The sequence below is a fragment of the Schistocerca cancellata genome, chromosome 8 (assembly GCF_023864275.1).
Source record: "Schistocerca cancellata isolate TAMUIC-IGC-003103 chromosome 8, iqSchCanc2.1, whole genome shotgun sequence".
NCBI classification, from domain to species: Eukaryota; Metazoa; Arthropoda; class Insecta; order Orthoptera; family Acrididae; genus Schistocerca; species Schistocerca cancellata.
In genome coordinates this window covers 583,602,057-583,620,316 of record NC_064633.1, presented here as the reverse complement: position 1 = coordinate 583,620,316, position 18,260 = coordinate 583,602,057, and the positions used below count along the sequence as shown (strand labels likewise).

At 38.7% G+C, this 18,260-nt stretch overlaps 1 protein-coding gene across 2 annotated transcripts in view; it reads right to left on the bottom strand.

The window, feature by feature from the left end:
* The window catches only part of LOC126095121 (synaptic vesicle glycoprotein 2B), a 582,081-nt gene that overhangs the window by 46,508 nt on the left and 517,313 nt on the right, over positions 1-18,260 (bottom strand). For both annotated transcript variants that reach the window (XM_049909829.1, XM_049909828.1), the window contains exon 4: positions 10,535-10,615. In XM_049909829.1, the coding sequence (XP_049765786.1) occupies positions 10,535-10,615 (81 nt within the window). The remainder of the gene's footprint in view (positions 1-10,534; positions 10,616-18,260) is intronic.

Here is an 18,260-nt window from a genome sequence, read left to right as displayed (position 1 = left end):
AAAATACGTTTACTTTGGGAGCACAAGAAGAGTGAAACTACCTAATGAACCATTCTGGAACTGAAGGAATTTTGAAAACATGGACACCAATGACCGATGACAGACACAGAGATAAATACAAAGGGCATTCAAAAAGTTTTGCACAGTCGTCTCTAATTTTTTTATTTTTTGAAGGAGGAGAATGAAATTTTTTGTGAACATACTTGGGATATTTAGCTATAAGTTGGTATAGAAATGTATTTTCTTTTATTTACAGGTGAGCCATAATGGACCATGAAGTAGACGTCAGGTTGCGACAACAATCGGTGATGGATTTTCATCGACTTTTTTGGAACCTGGCTCCACAATTAACTGGGACCATTACTGTTGGTCATTGGACAAGCTGCAATGTGCTATCAAGACCCACAGGCCACAGCTGCAGGGTCAGCTCATCAGACTTCACCATGGCAATGCCAAACCCCATACAGGGTCAGCTCATCAGACTACACCATGACAATGCCAGACCCCATACAGCCCTTATGACACAGGAGAAAATCAGGAAAATGGGTTGGAAAATTGTTCCTCATTCTCCCTACAGTCTGGACTTGGCTCTGTATGATTTTTACCTCTGTGATCGGCTGAAGGCCCACCTGTGCAGTAAAACATTTGATAATGAGAAAGACCTCATTTCCTGTGTCAAGCAATGGTGTAAAAGTCAATCCCCAGAATTTTACCAAAGTGCATTTACATCATGGAAAGAATGTTGGGCCAGATGCGTCACAGCTGATGGAGGCTACATTGAGTAGGCTCAATGTACAGATAAATGTTCCAAGTATGTTTACAAAAAATTTCATTCTCCTCCTGCAAAAAATAAAAAAAAATTAGAGATGACTGTGCAAAACTTTGTGAACACCCTTTGTACTTACATTCTAAAATTTCTAGTTTATCATGGAGAATGATTCAGAATCTGGTGTGAATGACAGTGGTTTGGGGGTTAGGTTAGTGTTGTTTAACGTCCCGTCGACAACGAGGTCATTAGAGACGGAGCGCAAGCTCGGGTTAGGGAAGGACGGGGAAGGAAATCGGCCGTGCCCTTTCAAAGGAACCACCCTGGCATTTGCCTGAAACGATTTAGGAAAATCACGGAAAACCTAAATCAGGATGGCTGGAGACGGGATTGAACCGTCGTCCTCCCGAATGCGAGTCCAGTGTGCTAACCACTGCGCCACCTCCCTTGGTGACAGTGGTTTATCAGTAAATATGAGCACATCTGTAACATGATCAGTTATTAGGGAAAGTGTTTCTGACAGTGTAAGAATGTTGACAGCATTAGAAAAGAGGTTTTCAGACTTAAAATAAAAAACTGTCAACCCTCAGGTAGAAATAAATTCAAGAATTGAAAATTCTCAGGAAGAAATAAATTCAAGAATCGAAAGTATTCAGGCAGAATTAAGTTGAAATTTGAGCCAACAAACTGACAGTTCTCAGGCAAAACTACAAGTTGTAAGTCGAAATGTGAGCCAACAGATTGACAGTTCGATTTCAATGGCTGTGAGTAATTTAAAATAAAAAATCGATGCAAATTTGGAGCAGATAGCACAAACTAAGCAAACTTTCAAAAAGTGGCAAATTACTTTTGAGTCAAGTCATAAAGCACTTAGTACTTGAGCGTTGAGGGCAAAATTGTAGATTTTGAAACAAATTTAATTAATGAAATTTCAAACAACCAGTCAAAATTTAAAAATATTGCTGATTTTGTAAATAAGGAAAATTCTCAATTGAGAACTGAATTTGACCAGACAAAATGATTTTTTGGAAAGAAAATTGATACTTTCAAAACTGATACTGACAGAAAGGTCACAGAAATTGATAGTAGGGTAGTTAATGTCAAAAAAACTGTAGACAGAAAATTTGTAGAAATACAAGAAAGTAAGTTACAAAAAAGTTTTAGTAGTAGTGTTAATGGCGTCTGGGGAAATTTCCCAATTAAAACTTACCCAGGAGATAACAAACTACACCCAAAAGACTTTTCACAATTCTGCAAGGAACAGTTCAGTTTTGAAATGTCTGACACTGTTAAGATAAAATTTATAAAGAAATTACTTGATGGTGAGGCACTTTCATGGGCCAATCAGCATTATGTATTTAAGAGGGGTGGACTATGAACAAGAGATTAGAGACATTTGTAATGACATCTGTGGGAATCAGATCCATGACAAGAACTGTAAACTGGTCAAAAGTTATCTAGGAAAAAGGGGACATGAGAAAGTAGGAGATTATTACAGAATTTACAAGGGGATTCTATTCAAGAGAAGTAGTGTAGATAGTGACATATGGAAATTATGTTGACCTGATCAGTACATTGACGTACTCATCAAATACATTCATGAAAGTTTTGGCCATTGTGGAATTCAAAAGTGTATCCAGAAAATCCAAGAGAATGTATACCTTAACAATATAGCCAGGAGAGTTAGAAAAATTTTGACAGCTTGTGACAGGTGCCAAAGAGTAAAAGTATCCAACCAAACTTGTAGAGGATTGATGCAGAACATCTTGCCAAAAGAACAACATAAGTCAGTCACTTGGACTTATATTGAGCTTAACCAAGACCAAAGGAGGCTATTGCTACATCTTTGTTACGGTTGATGTTTTTTTCAAAATTTATTGAGTTATACCCTCTTTGCAAAGCAAACAGTAACAGCATTATTTCAAAAATCAGAGGGGACTATTTTGGCAGGGTAGGAAAACCTCAGAAAATTTTATCAGATAATGGGATTCAATTTACATCTGGACCATGGAAAGCTTTTATTGAAGATGAAAGGATAAACCACATTCTTATTTCAGCTTGTTATCCATCGGGAAACCCTTCAGAGAGATACATGAGAAAAATTGGGCGATTCTTAAGAACATACTGTAATACTAATCATGCTAGTTGGATTGGCTATGTCGAGAGATTTGAAGATGTTATGAACAGCCTGCAGCATTCCTCAACAGGTTTTTTGCCTTATGAAATACTGTATAATAGCAAACAACCACATCCAATTAGTGATCTCATTGATTTCCCTGTCTGCAAACCATTAAGCATTCAATGGAGAGAGGAAATTGAAGGAAAACCATGAAATCTCAAGGTGACATAAGGAAACATAGACATGACAAAAGATTGAACCCTACACAGTAAAAATTTATGACTTCATCCTTGTTGAAACACAACAGAAACCTAAAGCCATCTGCAGTGAATTAAAAAAGTTTTTTGACACATACTTTGGACCTCCCCCCCCCCCCCCCCCCCCCCCCCCCCCCCATGAACCATGGACCTTGCCATTGGTGGGGAGGCTTGCGTGCCTCAGCAATACAGATAGCCATGCCGTAGCTGCAACCACAACGGAGGGGTATCTGTTGAGAGGCCAGACAAACGTGTGGTTCCTGAAGAGGGGCAGCAGCCTTTTCAGTTGTTGCAGGGGCAACAGTCTGGATGATTGACTGATCTGGCCTTGTAACATTAACCAAAATGGCCTTGCTGTGCCGGTACTGCGAACGGCTGAAAGCAAGAGGAAACTACAGCCGTAATTTTTCCCGAGGGCATGCAGCTTTACTGTATAGTTAAATGATGATGGCGTCCTCTTGGGTAAAATATTCCGGAGGTAAAATAGTCCCCCATTCGGATCTCCGGGCGGGACTACTCAAGAGGCTGTCGTTATCAGGAGAAAGAAAACTGGCGTTCTACGGATCGGAGAGTGGAATGTCAGATCCCTTAATTGGGCAGGTAGGTTAGAAAATTTAAAAAGGGAAATGGATAGGTTAAAGTTAGATATAGTGGGAATTAGTGAAGTTCGGTGGCAGGAGGAACAAGACTTTTGGTCAGGTGAATACAGCGTTATAAACACAAAATCAAATAGGGGTAATGCAGGAGTAGGTTTAATAATGAATAGGAAAATAGGAATGTGGGTAAGCTACTACAAACAGCATAGTGAATGCATTATTGTGGCCAAGATAGATACGAAGCCCACGCCTACCACAGTAGTACAAGTTTATATGCCAACTAGCTCTGCAGATGACGAAGAAATTGAAGAAATGTATGATGAAATAAAAGAAATTATTCAGATAGTGAAGGGAGATGAAAATTTAATAGTCATGGGTGACTGGAATTCATCAGTAGGAAAAGGGAGAGAAGGAAGCGTAGTAAGTGAATATGGATTGGGGATTAGAAACGAAAGAGGAAGCCGCCTGGTAGAATTTTGCGCAGAGCACAACTTAATCATAGCTAACACTTGGTTCAAGAATCATAAAAGAAGACTGTATACATGGAAGAAGCCTGGAGATACTGACAGGTTTCAGATAGATTATATAATGGTAAGACAGAGATTTAGGAATCAGGTTTTAAATTGTAAGACATTTCCAGGGGCAGATGTGGACTCTGACCACAATCTATTGGTTGTGAACTGTAGATCAAAACTGAAGAAACTGCAAAAATGTGGGAATTTAAGGAGATGGGACCTGGATAAACTGACTAAACCAGAGGTTGTTCAGAGTTTCAGGGAGAGCATAAGGGAACAATTGACAAGAATGGGAGCAAGAAATAAAGTAGAAGAAGAATGGGTAGGTTTGAGGGATGAAGTAGTGAAGGCAGCAGAGGATCAAGTAGGAAATTGAATTTATTTGATGAAAGGAGAAAATATAAAAATGCAGTAAATGAAGCAGGCAAAAAGGAATACAGATGTCTCAAAAATGAGATCGACAGGAAGTGCAAAATGGCTAAGCAGGGATGGCTAGAGGACAAATGTAAGGATGTAGAGGCTTATCTCAGTAGGGGTCAGAGAGATACTGCCTACAGGAAAATTAAAGAGACCTTTGGAGAAAAAAGAACCACTTGTATGAATATCAAGAGCTCAGATGGAAACCCAGTTCTAAGCAAAGAAGGGAAAGCAGAAAGGTGGAAGGAGTATATAGAGGGTCTATACAAGGGCAATGTACTTGAGGACAATATTTTGGAAATGGAAGAGGATGTAGATGAAGATGAAATGGGAGATATGATACTGCATGAAGAGTTTGACAGAGCACTGAAAGACCTGAGTCGAAACAAGGCCCCGGGAGTAGATAACATTCCATTAGAACTACTGACAGCCTTGGGAGAGCCAGTCCTGACAGAACTCTACCATCTGGTGAGCAAGATGTATGAGACAGGCGAAAACCCTCAGACTTCAAGAAGAATATAATAAATCCAATCCCAAAGAAAGCAAATGTTGACAGATGTGAAAATTACCAAACTATCAGTTTAATAAGTCATGGCTGCAAAATACTAACGTGAATTCTTTACAGACAAATGGAAAAACTAGTAGAAGCCAACCTCAGGGAAGATCAGTTTGGACTCCGTAGAAATATTGGAACACGTGAGGCAATACTGACCCTACGACTTATCTTAGAAGCTAGATTAAGGAAAGGCAAACCTATGTTTCTAGCATTTGTAGACTTAGAGAAAGCTTTCGACAATGTTGACTGGAATACTCTCTTTCAAATTCTGAAGGTGGCAGGGGTAAAATACAGGAAGGGAAAGGCTATTTACAATTTGTACAGAAACTAGATGGCAGTTATAAGAGTCGAGGGACATGAAAGGGAAGCAGTGGTTCGGAAGGGAGTGAGACAGGGTTGTAGCCTCTCCCCGATGTTATTCAATCTGTATATTGAGCAAGCAGTGAAGGAAACAAAAGAAAAATTTGGAGTAGGTATTAAAATCCATGGAGAAGAAATAAAAACTTTGAGGTTCGCCGATGACATTGTAATTCTGTCAGAGACAGCAAAGGACGTGGAAGAGCAGCTGAACGGAATGGATAGTGTCTTGAAAGAAGGATATAAGATGAATATCAACAAAAGCAAAATGAGGATCATGGAATGTAGTCAAATTAAGTCGGGTGATGCTGAGGGAGTTAGATTAGGAAATGAGACACTTAAAGTAGTAAAGGAGTTTTGCTATTTGGGGAGCAAAAGAACTGATGATGGTCGAAGTAGAGAGGATATAAAATGTAGACTGGCAATGGCAAGGAAAGCATTTCTGAAGAAGAGAAATTTGTTAGCATCGAGTATAGATTTAAGTGTCAGGAAGTCATTTCTGGAAGTATTTGTATGGAGTGTAATCATGTATGGAAGTGAAACATGGATGATAAATATTTTGGACAAGAAGAGAATAGAACCTTTTGAAATGTGGTGCTACAGAAGAATGCTGAAGATTAGATGGGTAGATCACATAACTAATGAAGAAGTGTTGAATAGGATTGGGGAGAAGAGAAGTTTGTGGCACAACTTGACTAGAAGAAGGGATCGGTTGGTAGGACATGTTCTGAGGCATCAAGGGATCACAAATTTAACATTGGAGGGCAGTGTGGAGTGTAAAAATCGTAGAGGGAGACCAAGAGACGAATACACTAAGCAGATTCAGAAGGATGTAGGTTGCAGTAGGTACTGGAAGATGAAGAAGCTTGCACAGGATAGAGTAGCATGGAGAGCTGCATCAAACCAGTCTCAGGACTGAAGACCACAACAACAACTTTGGACCTTTCACAATTCAGGACAACCCACATCCAAATGCTTACCATCTAGTCTACCCAAGTTCTGGCAGACTGTTGGGCCTACAAAATGTGACTGAACTGAAATTTCATAAGAAAATGTAAGAAAATATTTTATAATAGATGTTTATAGAAATTTGAAATGCTTTCATGATGTATTTTTACAAGGATATATTGTATACTATGTTATGTTGTATATATTTGTTTCTCAGGGGATCATACATTCTTTGTACATTACATGTTTGGCAAACACTAGGTCCCCTAGCTGTGCAACTGCCATGATTCATTTCCGTATTCTGGCATTGCATCTGTGTGTGTGTGTGTGTGTGTGTGTGTGTGTGTGTGTGTGTGTGTGTGTGTGTGTGTGTGTGAAGTAGGGACATCATCCCTTCTGTGTTTCACGTGGAAGTGATGATAAGGGGAGTGAGTTGTATAACAAAACATTCTATATTGGGTCATGTGGAGTACCCAATACAGCAGGTTTCATAGTATGCGATACACACTAAAACAGATGTGGGTAGTGTATAAGGACACTTAGTGAATAAGATCACTTAGTGCAACAGTGTGAAATAGTTGTAACGAAAATGTTAAATTGTGTCACAGACCAATTAATGTATGTTCTTAATCAGGTAAAGTAATGTTCAGTTTGGATAAGTCATTAACACCTTGATATGAATTTCGGGATGTTTTGAAGAGAAAGAACAAGTTCAGGAATCAGTGTTAATAGTGTATAAATTCATTTTGTAACGTTTTTCATTCAGTTTTGTAATTATAACTCAATTAGTAAAATTCACTGTTTATCATAATGCAAATTAACTACGTAAACCATTAATTTTGGAAAAGTTTAACATTTATGTATCTTTGCAAGTCAGGACAATATTTTCTTATGGAAATCACCAACAAAAAATCTGTAATTAAACTCGTAATTAATGTTTCTCGAACATTCTATAGAGAAATTCAGTGCAATATCCACATATTACAAAAACTAGAGAATATTCATTTAAACTGGAGACAGAACCTGATTCAGAAAGACAATTTGTATCATAAATAATGTTAGAAGAACAATTCATTTAGTTTTTGCAACACAATTTAAAGATTTTCTGATGTACATCTACATCCATATTCCGCAAGCCACCTGACGGTACGTGGCGGAGGGTACTTTGAATACCTCTATCGGTTCTCCCTTCTATTCCAGTCTCGTATTGTTCGTGGAAAGAGAGATTGTTGGTATACCTCTGTGTGGGCTCTAATCTCCCTGATTTTATCCTCACGGTCTCTTCATGAGATATACATAGGAGGGAGCAATATACTGCTCTACTCATCGGTGAAGGTATGTTCTTGAAACTTCAACAAAAGCCCGTACTGAGCTACTGAGTGTCTCTCCTACAGAGTCTTCCACTGGAGTTTATCTATCATCTCTGTAACGCTTTCACGATTACTAAATGATCCTGTAATGAAGCGCGCTGCTCTCAGTTGGATCTTTATCTCTTCCATCAACCCTATCTGGTATTGATCCCACACTGGTGAGCAATATTCAAGCAGTGGGTGAACAATGATCCAGTAACCTACTTCCTTTGTTTTCAGACTGCATTTCCTTAGGATTCTTCCAATGAATCTCAGTCTGGCATCTACTTTACCGACGACCAAATTTTTATGATCATTCCATTTTAAATCACTCCTAATGCCTACTCCCAGATAATTTATGGAATTAACTGCTTCTAGTTACTGACCTGCTATATTGTAGCTAAATGATAAAGGATCTTTCTTTCTATGTATTCGCAGCACATTACACTTGTCTACATTGAGATTCAATTGCCATTCCCTGCAGCATGCGTCAATTCACTGCAGATCCTTCTACATTTCAGTACAATTTTCCATTGTTACAACCTCTCGATATACCACAGCATCATCCGCAAAAAGCCTCAGCGAACTTCCGATGTTATCCACAAGGTCATTTATGTATAATGTGAATAGCAACGGTCCTACGACACTCCCCTGCGGCACACCTGAAATCACTCTTACTTCGGAAAACTTCTCTCCATTGAGAATGACATGCTGGGTTCTGTTATCTAGGAACTCTTCAATCCAATCATACAATTGGTCTGATAGTCCATATGCTCTTACTTTGTTCGTTAAACGACAGTGGGGAACTGTATCGAACGCCTTGTGGAAGACAAGAAACACGGCATCTACCTGGGAACCCGTGTCTATGGCCCTCTCAGTCTCGTGGACGAAAGCGTGAGCTGGGTTTCACACAGTAGTCTTTTTCGAAACCCATGCTGATTCCTACAGAGTAGATTTCTAGTCTCCAGAAAAGTCATTATACTCTAACATAATACGTGTTCCAAAATTCTAAAACTGATCGACGTTAGAGATATAGGTCTATAGTTCTGCACATCTGTTCGACGCCCCCTTCTTGAAAACGGGGATGATGTGTGCCCTTTTCCAATCCTTTGGAATGCTACGCTCTTCTAGAGACCTATGGTACACCACTGCAAGAAGGGGGCAAGTTCCTTCGCGTACTCTGTGTAAACAAACAAAACTGTCGCTAAGATCCCTGTTGCAAGGGGCTGGGATTGGGAGTGGCACAGGGAGGGATTAGGATGTTATGGAGGTTGGAAGGGGGGGGGGGCAATAGAACATCTCTTTATGAAGAGTGGGAAGGAGCTTGGGTAGGATGTCCCTCATTTCAGAGCACGATGACAGGTAACCAAAACCCTGACAAAGGATGCGGTTCAGTCGTTCCAGTCTGGGATGGAGTAGGTGACAAATGGGGCACTCCTTTGTATTTGGCTCTTGGATGTGGTGGGAGGATTGGGGATGTGGGAGGAAATAGCATGAGAAATTGTCTGCGGATTAGGTCTGGGAGATAGTGTCTCTCTATGAAGGCCTCGGCAGAGGACCTGGTGAAGTGGATGGGAGAAAAGGTGTTAGGTTATGAAGGAATGAAGATAGGATGTCGTGGCCCTGAGTCCAAACCATAAATATATTATCAATGAATCTGAATGATACCAGGATTTATGGCTTTGGGAGGCTAAGAAGATTCTCTCTATGTGGCCAATAAACAAATTGGCATAGGAGGGTGCCATGAGGGTGTCCATGTCTGTGCCACAAATTTGTTCATACACCTCCATTTTGAAGGAGGAGCAGTTATGTGTTAGGATAAATTTAGTAAGGTGTATGAGAAATGAGGTAGTGGGTTTGGAGTGCAAAGGGTGTTCAATTGCAGCAAGACCATGGGCATGAGGGATGTCAGTGTATAAGGAAGCGGTATCAACAGTGATAGTAGGGAATCATGTGGTAAACAGGTGGGGATGGTGGAGAGTTGTTGGAGAAAGTGGTTGGTATCTTTGACATGGGAGACTAGATTATGCACAATTGGTTGGAGGTGTTGGTCATTGAGAGCTGAAATCCCTTCAGTGGTGGCACAATAACCAGCTATAATGGGCTATCCAGGATTGTTGCATTTGTGAATTTTGGGGAGCGTGTAGGAGGGGGGATGTGCGGGGTATCAGAGGGATGAAGAGGGAAATGGATTCAGGGGAGTGGTTCTGGGAAGAGCCTAAGTCTTTAAGCAACTACTGCAGGTTGTACTGGACAACACTCAGAATTGCAAAAGGCACAAGTGATCGTAAACCGAATATGATAGATCAAATGAGAGAGAAATGAACATTTTATGTGGAACTACTGCGTAATTATACAGAACAATGCAGCATGGGGAAATGAAAACAGGATATGAAATAAACAGCAAAAGTACAGAGGCTCAGGTTTTTCCCCCCATGCTGCACCCCAATAATGATTTAAGGTGTACAATGGAATCTGTGGATTAGACAACTAAGTGGAACTACAATGGGAGTTCATAAGCATAAATTTTTAACATATTAAAACTGCAATACTGTGAAGAAACATTGTGAAGCAACAAAGTTACATTGCAGTAGACAAATATATCTAACATTTATAATGAATATTAAGCATCAAGTTATTGAGAAAAATCTCACCTGTTAGTTCTATTGCTGTCTCAAAGTCTGCCTTCTCTGTGCTGCTCTTTGTCTTTTCTTGGTCAGCCTTAGTTCCCAGGCCTGTGAAACAATAAGATATTAATTTCTATAATTTCTGTTCTTCTAGATGTCAAGATTAATATGTGGAACTATGTTTTGTCCAATTTTATGCCCAAAAAAATATAACTTTGATACCACTGCTACCCCTAACTACTACCATGATGACTGTGGCGTCCACCACCACCACCACCACCACCACCACCACCACATTGGTCAGTTTCGGACTATCTGAATTTGGTGGGAGAAACCAGAGGTAACCATTCAACACTGCACTCGGTGTCAACCTACATCAAAACACTTCATATAAAAATGTAGTTCCTATGTTTAGATTCCATGTTAAATTGTAGGTTCCCCATTACTCAGTGGACAGGCTGGTTATCCTGGTCATTGGAAGATGAAGGTGTACCACCTACAGTAGGACTACCCCAATGAAGTTGTGTTATGTACAAAATAACTTCGCCAAGATCTTTAGTTATGTATTCCTTCTTCTTCTTCTTCTTCTTCTTCTTCTTCTTCTTCTTCTCATTCACTTCATGGGATTAGGCAGCTGCCTTTTTGAGGCCAAACATTTCAGTTCATCTTCTATGTAGTCTCCCTTCATTCCTCTTTCTTGTTGGATAGTACTGCATCAGTTGTTTAACTAATTTGTAATTATACATTTTGGTAGCTCTTGTCTTACATGTTCATTCCTCTGACCAAAAACCACACACCTTATAATTTGTGGTGTGTGTATTTTCAGACATGTCCATAAGAGCAGACACCATTCACACAGGTATGTAAATGTTAATGATTTCAAAGCAACAGTAAAATACCATGGCAGAGCTGGAATATGATCACCAAGACATTGATACATAAGACTACCAAAAACAGATAAAGTTAGTTAATATATTTAAGTAAGAAGTAAAATTTACATTGATTGTCCAGATTCAAAGATTTCAACAGTCTTTTAAATGTTAATTTGATATGTTAGTATTATTGTTTTAGTTGAAAAATTATTTTATAACTTTATTTAACTAGCAATGATATGAATCTTCTAACAGACTAAACTCTACAATCGGGACCTGAAGACTATACAATGTCAACCGACTGATGTGTGACCCTGTACCATACGGTATCACGCAAATGCGATATGGCAGGGTAATTCGGCTAGCACACTGTTCACCTGCCCATTATTGACTTCCCAGACCTTGTAGCCACTAATATTCATGCAAGTAGCTCCCCACTTTGTTTCCACAAGGCTGAGTGCATCCCATTACAGTACATCCATCAAGGAAAAATCCCAGGCAGTACTAAGAACTGAACTCAGGTCCTTCACATGAGAATTAGACATGGTGATCACTCAGCTACTTCTGCTTTGTGGCACAGAGTTTGTTCTTTAGACAAGTAAAATTTTTCATTCATACTGTGACACTCAGAATATGGGACGATTGAACATGTATCTTGTTCCAAGTAATACTATCTTGGGATAATGATACCTATGAAATTACTATTAAAATTCACACATAGGTCACATTGTCCAAATCACTCAAAACATCAGTAGGCCTTTTACAAAGCTATAAGTCTAAAATGGCTTAATCTTATATTTTTAGATGCTGAAGGTGCAAAGTAGTAGCTTGATGGAAATGATTACAAGTATGGTATCTCGCCTCCAGATGCAAATATCCCTTACACTTGCTGTGGCCAGACAGTTCTCTCCCAAATTCCACTTGAAGCATCATTTTAAATAACCTATGTACTGTACTACACAGCTTGGAACTTTCAGTGCCTCTTGCAGCCACAAGAAATTGCTGCACAAGTATCACTGGACCAGAGCCATGAACACTTGTGGCCTTTCTCACTCCTTATGAACCACTTCTGTCTGTCAGAGACTGTTCACACTCCAAAGGCATTTCTTTTACCACACAAACTTTTTGACATAATATAAAGCTCCTGATGTTACAGAACTGGTTTTAATAGTTTCCGAAAATATTTTGTTTACAATGAATTTCTTTCTTATGTTTAGCTTATAACAATTATACAGTATTCAAACTGATTGTCTAAATGGCTATCCCAGTTCATGTTTCTAGTTGCAGGCTGATTATCTAACAGCTTTGAGGGGCAACAAAAATTTGATTTTCAATATATCACAGAATTGTTGACCAAATTTAAAAAATTAAAATGCTGTCATAATCTAATCATGAAAAGGCATAATCTTATCTTAAATATTTAATGCAGTAAGACAAGTATTACAGATAGAAGCTGTGGCATATTTCTTGACGCAGAGTAAACGGCTGCATGCAAATACCCAGAGAATATTCATCTACTATTTTAGAATGAAAGCACTTGTTGACTTGCAACAAACTATACACATAATTTCAAACCCTTATGAAGCTGTTTCTCACTGACACCCCCTACAAACTGATGAAAGGCCAACAAAATGCATTCTTTACTACATTTTTGCTTTTCATGCAATAAAACTAGTGCATCAGTCTTAATGTTTTAATTTATTACTTCTTTACTATGAACTCTCTTTGCAACACAATTTGCAGACACTATCCAAATATACCACTGAATTTATCTGCAAAATTATATTCTCATACGATATACACCTTAAGAGATATGACATTAGAAACATTGAGATTACTGAGTAACTAGCTTTTGCTTAGAATGGGGTGCAAATCAACCTGGCTATACTCATCCAGTGTTAGGTAATGAAAGTATTTAGTAACTTCCAACAAACTTTAAATATATTTTCAAACCTTTTCTAACTTTTCTCGCTTAAGATCTATAAAATCAAATATTTTATAATGTGTTTTTAAAGTAATGATACATTTACAGCTGTTGTTTTACATGAGAGTTTGATTCTTTAAAGAGTCAGAGGTTTATTAGTACATAACAAGGAAGTTAAAAGACAATTTGTAAAAAGGAATAAACTTAAATATTTCAGTAGCAAAGCAGTGTTGAAGTGTTGTATAACATTTTGTTGTGTCACAGACTGAGATCCTCTAATGCCATTAGCTTTATTATCATAGTGGAGTATGTATAGTATTGCTTTGTGCCCTAAATTGGTGTTATAATTTCCAGCCAACCTATTGCTCTTGAAAACTGTGTACCTTTTCCTACCACAGTGTGGAGTTTTACTCCTGTAATACAGTTAAGAAATGAGTTGAATTCTCATAACCATCTTGCCTCTAGAAACCAGATGGCAGTTATAAGAGTCGAGGGACATGAAAGGGAAGCAGTGATTGAGAAGGGAGTGAGACAGGGTTGTAGCCTATCTCAGATGTTATTCAGTCTGTATATTAAGCAAGCAGTAAAGGAAACAAAAGAAAAATTTGGAGTAGGAATTAAAATCCATGGAGAAGAAATAAAAACTTTGAGGTTTGCTGATGACACTGTCATTCTGTCAAAGACAGCAAAGGACCTGGAAGAGCAGTTGAACAGAATGGACAGTGTCTTGAAAGGAGGAGATAAGATGAACATCAACAAAAGCAAAACAAGGATAATGGAATGTAGCAGAATTAAATCAGATGATGCTGAGGGAATCGGATTAGGAAATGAGACACTTAAAGTAGTAGATGAGTTTCACTATTTAGGGAGCAAAGTAACTGATGATGGTCAAAGTAGAGAGGATGTAAAATGTAGACTGGCAATAGCAAGGAAAGTGTTTCTGAAGAAGAGAAATTTGCTAACGTCTAGTACAGATTTAAGTCTCAGGAAGTGTTTTCTGAAAGCATTTGTAGAGAGTGCAGCCATGTATGGAAGTGAAACATGGGCAATAGTTTAGACTAGAAGAGAATAGAAGCTTTCAAAATGTGGTGCTACAGAAGAATGCTGAAGATTAGATGAGTAGATCATGTAACTAATGAGGAGGTTCGGCAGAATTGGGGAGAAGAGAAATTTGTGGCACAATTTGACTAGAAGAAGGGATCAATTGGTAGGACATGTTCTGAGGCATCAAGGGATCACCAATTTACTATTGGAGGGCAGCATGGAGGGTAAAAATCATAGAGGGAGACCAAGAGATGAATACACTGAACAGATTCAGAAGGATGTAGGTTGCAGTAGGTACTGGGAGATGAAGAAGCTTGCACAGGATAGAGTAGCATGGAGAGGTGCATCAAACCAGTCTCTGGACTGAAGACCACAACAACAACAACAACAACAACAACAACAACAACAACATGGACTGTCTCTGACTACTGTGGATATGATGACGAGCTACTTCTTCCATGACCCAATGCCTAACCTCTGCAATAAACTTTCATAGCTCCAATTATCTTCTTCACCAACTTTTCTCCCTCCCACAACGCATAGATTATGTCATTGTCAGTATCCTGAAGGGATAATGCTGCAACAGTCATCCCTTCAGTACCAAGACACACTACACACTCATGCAAAAAACAATTTTCTTAAGGTTCTTGACATATTACACAACAGCATTCCTCGTTACACTATTTCTGGTGAAACAAATAAAATTCAAATTAGCACAGTAAATACATGCACATACCTCCTTCACTGTCTTGCATTTTACCCATTTTTGTCATGAGGGGTGGAATTTTGTGAGATCAATATTAAAATTTGGGTTCTCCTGTCTCAGTACAAGGTATGCTTCTTTTAATAACACTGTGGTATATTTTTTACATTTTACACCATATTAACTAAGGTAATATGGAGGAAAAGTGGGTGAATGGGCTAATGGAATGGTACCTGTCTATTAAAAGAAGCCGACAAATTGGTCACAGCCTAAGTAAGCTGTTCAGTCAGGGCCGGTAGCATGGCATCCATAATGAATAAACCTGATGATACTGCACTTAAATCACACAAATATGGCTTTATTCATAACCTCTGAACAATAATGAAAATAGCCTCTTGGTAATCTACAAAATACAGAACATGGTTGTGCATGATACAAACTTGAATAGCTGAGAGAGGGTCAGTCAGGAATGCCCTGTGCATATATATGCACAAGTCTTGATGGCATGGCAGAGACTGTGCTGCATGCATGCCTCCTACAGTCAGCTTCCAGTGGCCAGCCCGCACTGGTGTAGTTGGTGGCTGATTCAAATACACACATTCAGTGTCACCAAACTTGGCGCTCTCACACTCACAGACACTAGACGAAGATACAGCAGTATCATCTTGCAGTGGTTGCTCACAGTATGAGTCTGGGCACACCAAAATACCTTTTTCATTCTTTATTTCATCAGATTTTGAAATTAAATAATGTGAGGAAACAAATACGTATTTCTGTATCTGCTGCTTGGAATAGCCATCAAGTACCAGTGTCAATAATTGTATCTTCTCAGTATTGGTGGCTACCAAGATAGCAGTGTTTAGGTTTTGAAACCACATGTCATGATGGGTGCACATCTTCAGGTTCTGCACAAAGTACATCTACATCATACACTTCACAAAGTTCTGAAGATGTTGCTTTTGTAAAACTTGTTTCAAGTTCTTTCACTTTTCTTTGTACATTCTGTTTTCTTCTTGTGTTTCTCATCTTGCCTTGGCATTTAAAGGGGGATATATTAGGGGCCTTAACAGAAGTGCTAAGATTCAATGCATCAGCAACTTCACACCCAGGAATTTAAACATCTGCACTGTCTTCTTCTGTTCCACACTCCTGTGATAGTGGTCATTCAGGTGGGTCATCAAATTTCTTGTTATAGCAAGTATAGCAGTTTCTGCACAATGGATATGATGGTTACTTGGGGACCAAGATATTTCTGCAATATCTCTGACAGATTACCAACAATTATGAAGTGTTGTTCACTTTTCTTAATACCACCTTTTTGTGCCTTTTTTCATAGTCCACACACCTCACTGTTTCACTAATGTCTCTCCTCAATGACAAGGCATCTAACAAAAAGTTCAACCCAAGAATAAAACTATATGCAGAATGATTCAACATAGCTTGCTCTTCTATTACTGTATTTCATCATTGACAATGTATCTAACGAAAAGGTCAAAGCAAACAAAATTCTGTGCAGAATGATCACATGCAAGTTCTCACTCATTTACTACTAACAGTACAGAGCTGGAAACAGTGTTGCCAACATGCATATTTTGCACTAGAAATTCAATGATGTGGAATATGGAGAATGTCGAAAAATTTCTAACACTTTACACAAAAAAATATTGCCCATTGAGGTTGCAGCAACAACTAACGCAGTCACCAAACAATATATTGTGTTATTTTCATAAGTTTTGTGATGGAAGTTTTGAAGTAAAGAACTCATAAAAACTAGTAAAAATTTGATTTTTTAAATTTTTAGCACAAAATATTTAAATAATACAGATAGATGGAGCAGACAAGATATTGTTTATAATTAATCCATTTGTATCCAGTAATATAGGAACAAAGTTAGAATTATGTGCTCTACAGCAAAACATCTGTCACAGCTCCAGTACTTTTGGTTTATTAGCTACATATTTTTTCTCTGCTGTTTTAAGACTTATTTACAAAATATAAATTTTTCAAGATATACATTTTACAAAAAATCAAGATAAAATGATAATATTTTATTTCTCAATACACATGATTTAGAGCTCATCATCATCATCATCATCATCATCATCATGATGATCATTTAAGACTGATTATGCCTTTCAGCATTCAGTCTGGAGCATAGTCCCCCTTATAAAATTCCTCCATGATCCCCTATTCAGTGCTAACATTGGTGCCTCTTCTGATGTTAAGATTATTACTTCAAAATCGTTCTTAACCGAATCCAGGTACCTTCTCCTTGGTCTACCCCAACTCCTCCTACCCTCTACTGCTGAACCCATGAGTCTCTTGGGTAACCTTGCTTCTCCCACGCGTGTAACATGACCCCACCATCTAAGCCTGTTCACCCTGACTGCTACATCTATAGAGTTCATTCCCAGTTTTTCTCTGATTTCCTCATTGTGCACACCCTCCTGCCATTGTTCCCATCTACTAGTACCTGCGATCATCCTAGCTACTTTCATATCCGTAACCTCAACCTTATTGATAAGGCAACCTGAATCCACCCAGCTTTCACTCCCATACAACAAAGGTGGTCGAAAGATTGAACGGTGCACAGATAACGTAGTCTTGGTGCTGACCTCCTCCTTGCAGAAGAGAGTAGATCGTAGCTGAACACTCACTGCATTAGCTTTGCTACACCTCGCTTCCAGTTCTTTCACTATGTTGCCATCCTGTGAGAATATGCATCCTAAGTACTTGAAACCATCCACCTGTGCTAACTTTGTTCCTCCTATTTGGCACTCAATTCATTTATATCTCTTTCCCACTGACATTACTTTTGTTTTGGAGATGCTAATCTTCATACCATAGTCCTTACATTTCTGATCTAGCTCTGAAATATTACTTTGCAAACTTTCAATAGAATCTGCCATCACAACTAAGTCATCCGCATATGCAAGACTGCTTATTTTGTGTTCACCTATCTTAATCTCACCCAGCCAGTCTATTGTTTTCAACATATGATCCATAAATAATATGAACAACAGTGGAGACAGGTTGCAGCCTTGTCTTACCCCTGAAACTACTCTGAACCATTAACTCAATTTTCCATCAACTCTAATTGCTGCCTGACTATCTACGTAAAGACCTTTAATTGCTTGCAAAAGTTTGCCTCCTATTCCATAATCACGTAGAACAGACAATAGCTTCCTCCTAGGAACCCGGTCATATGCC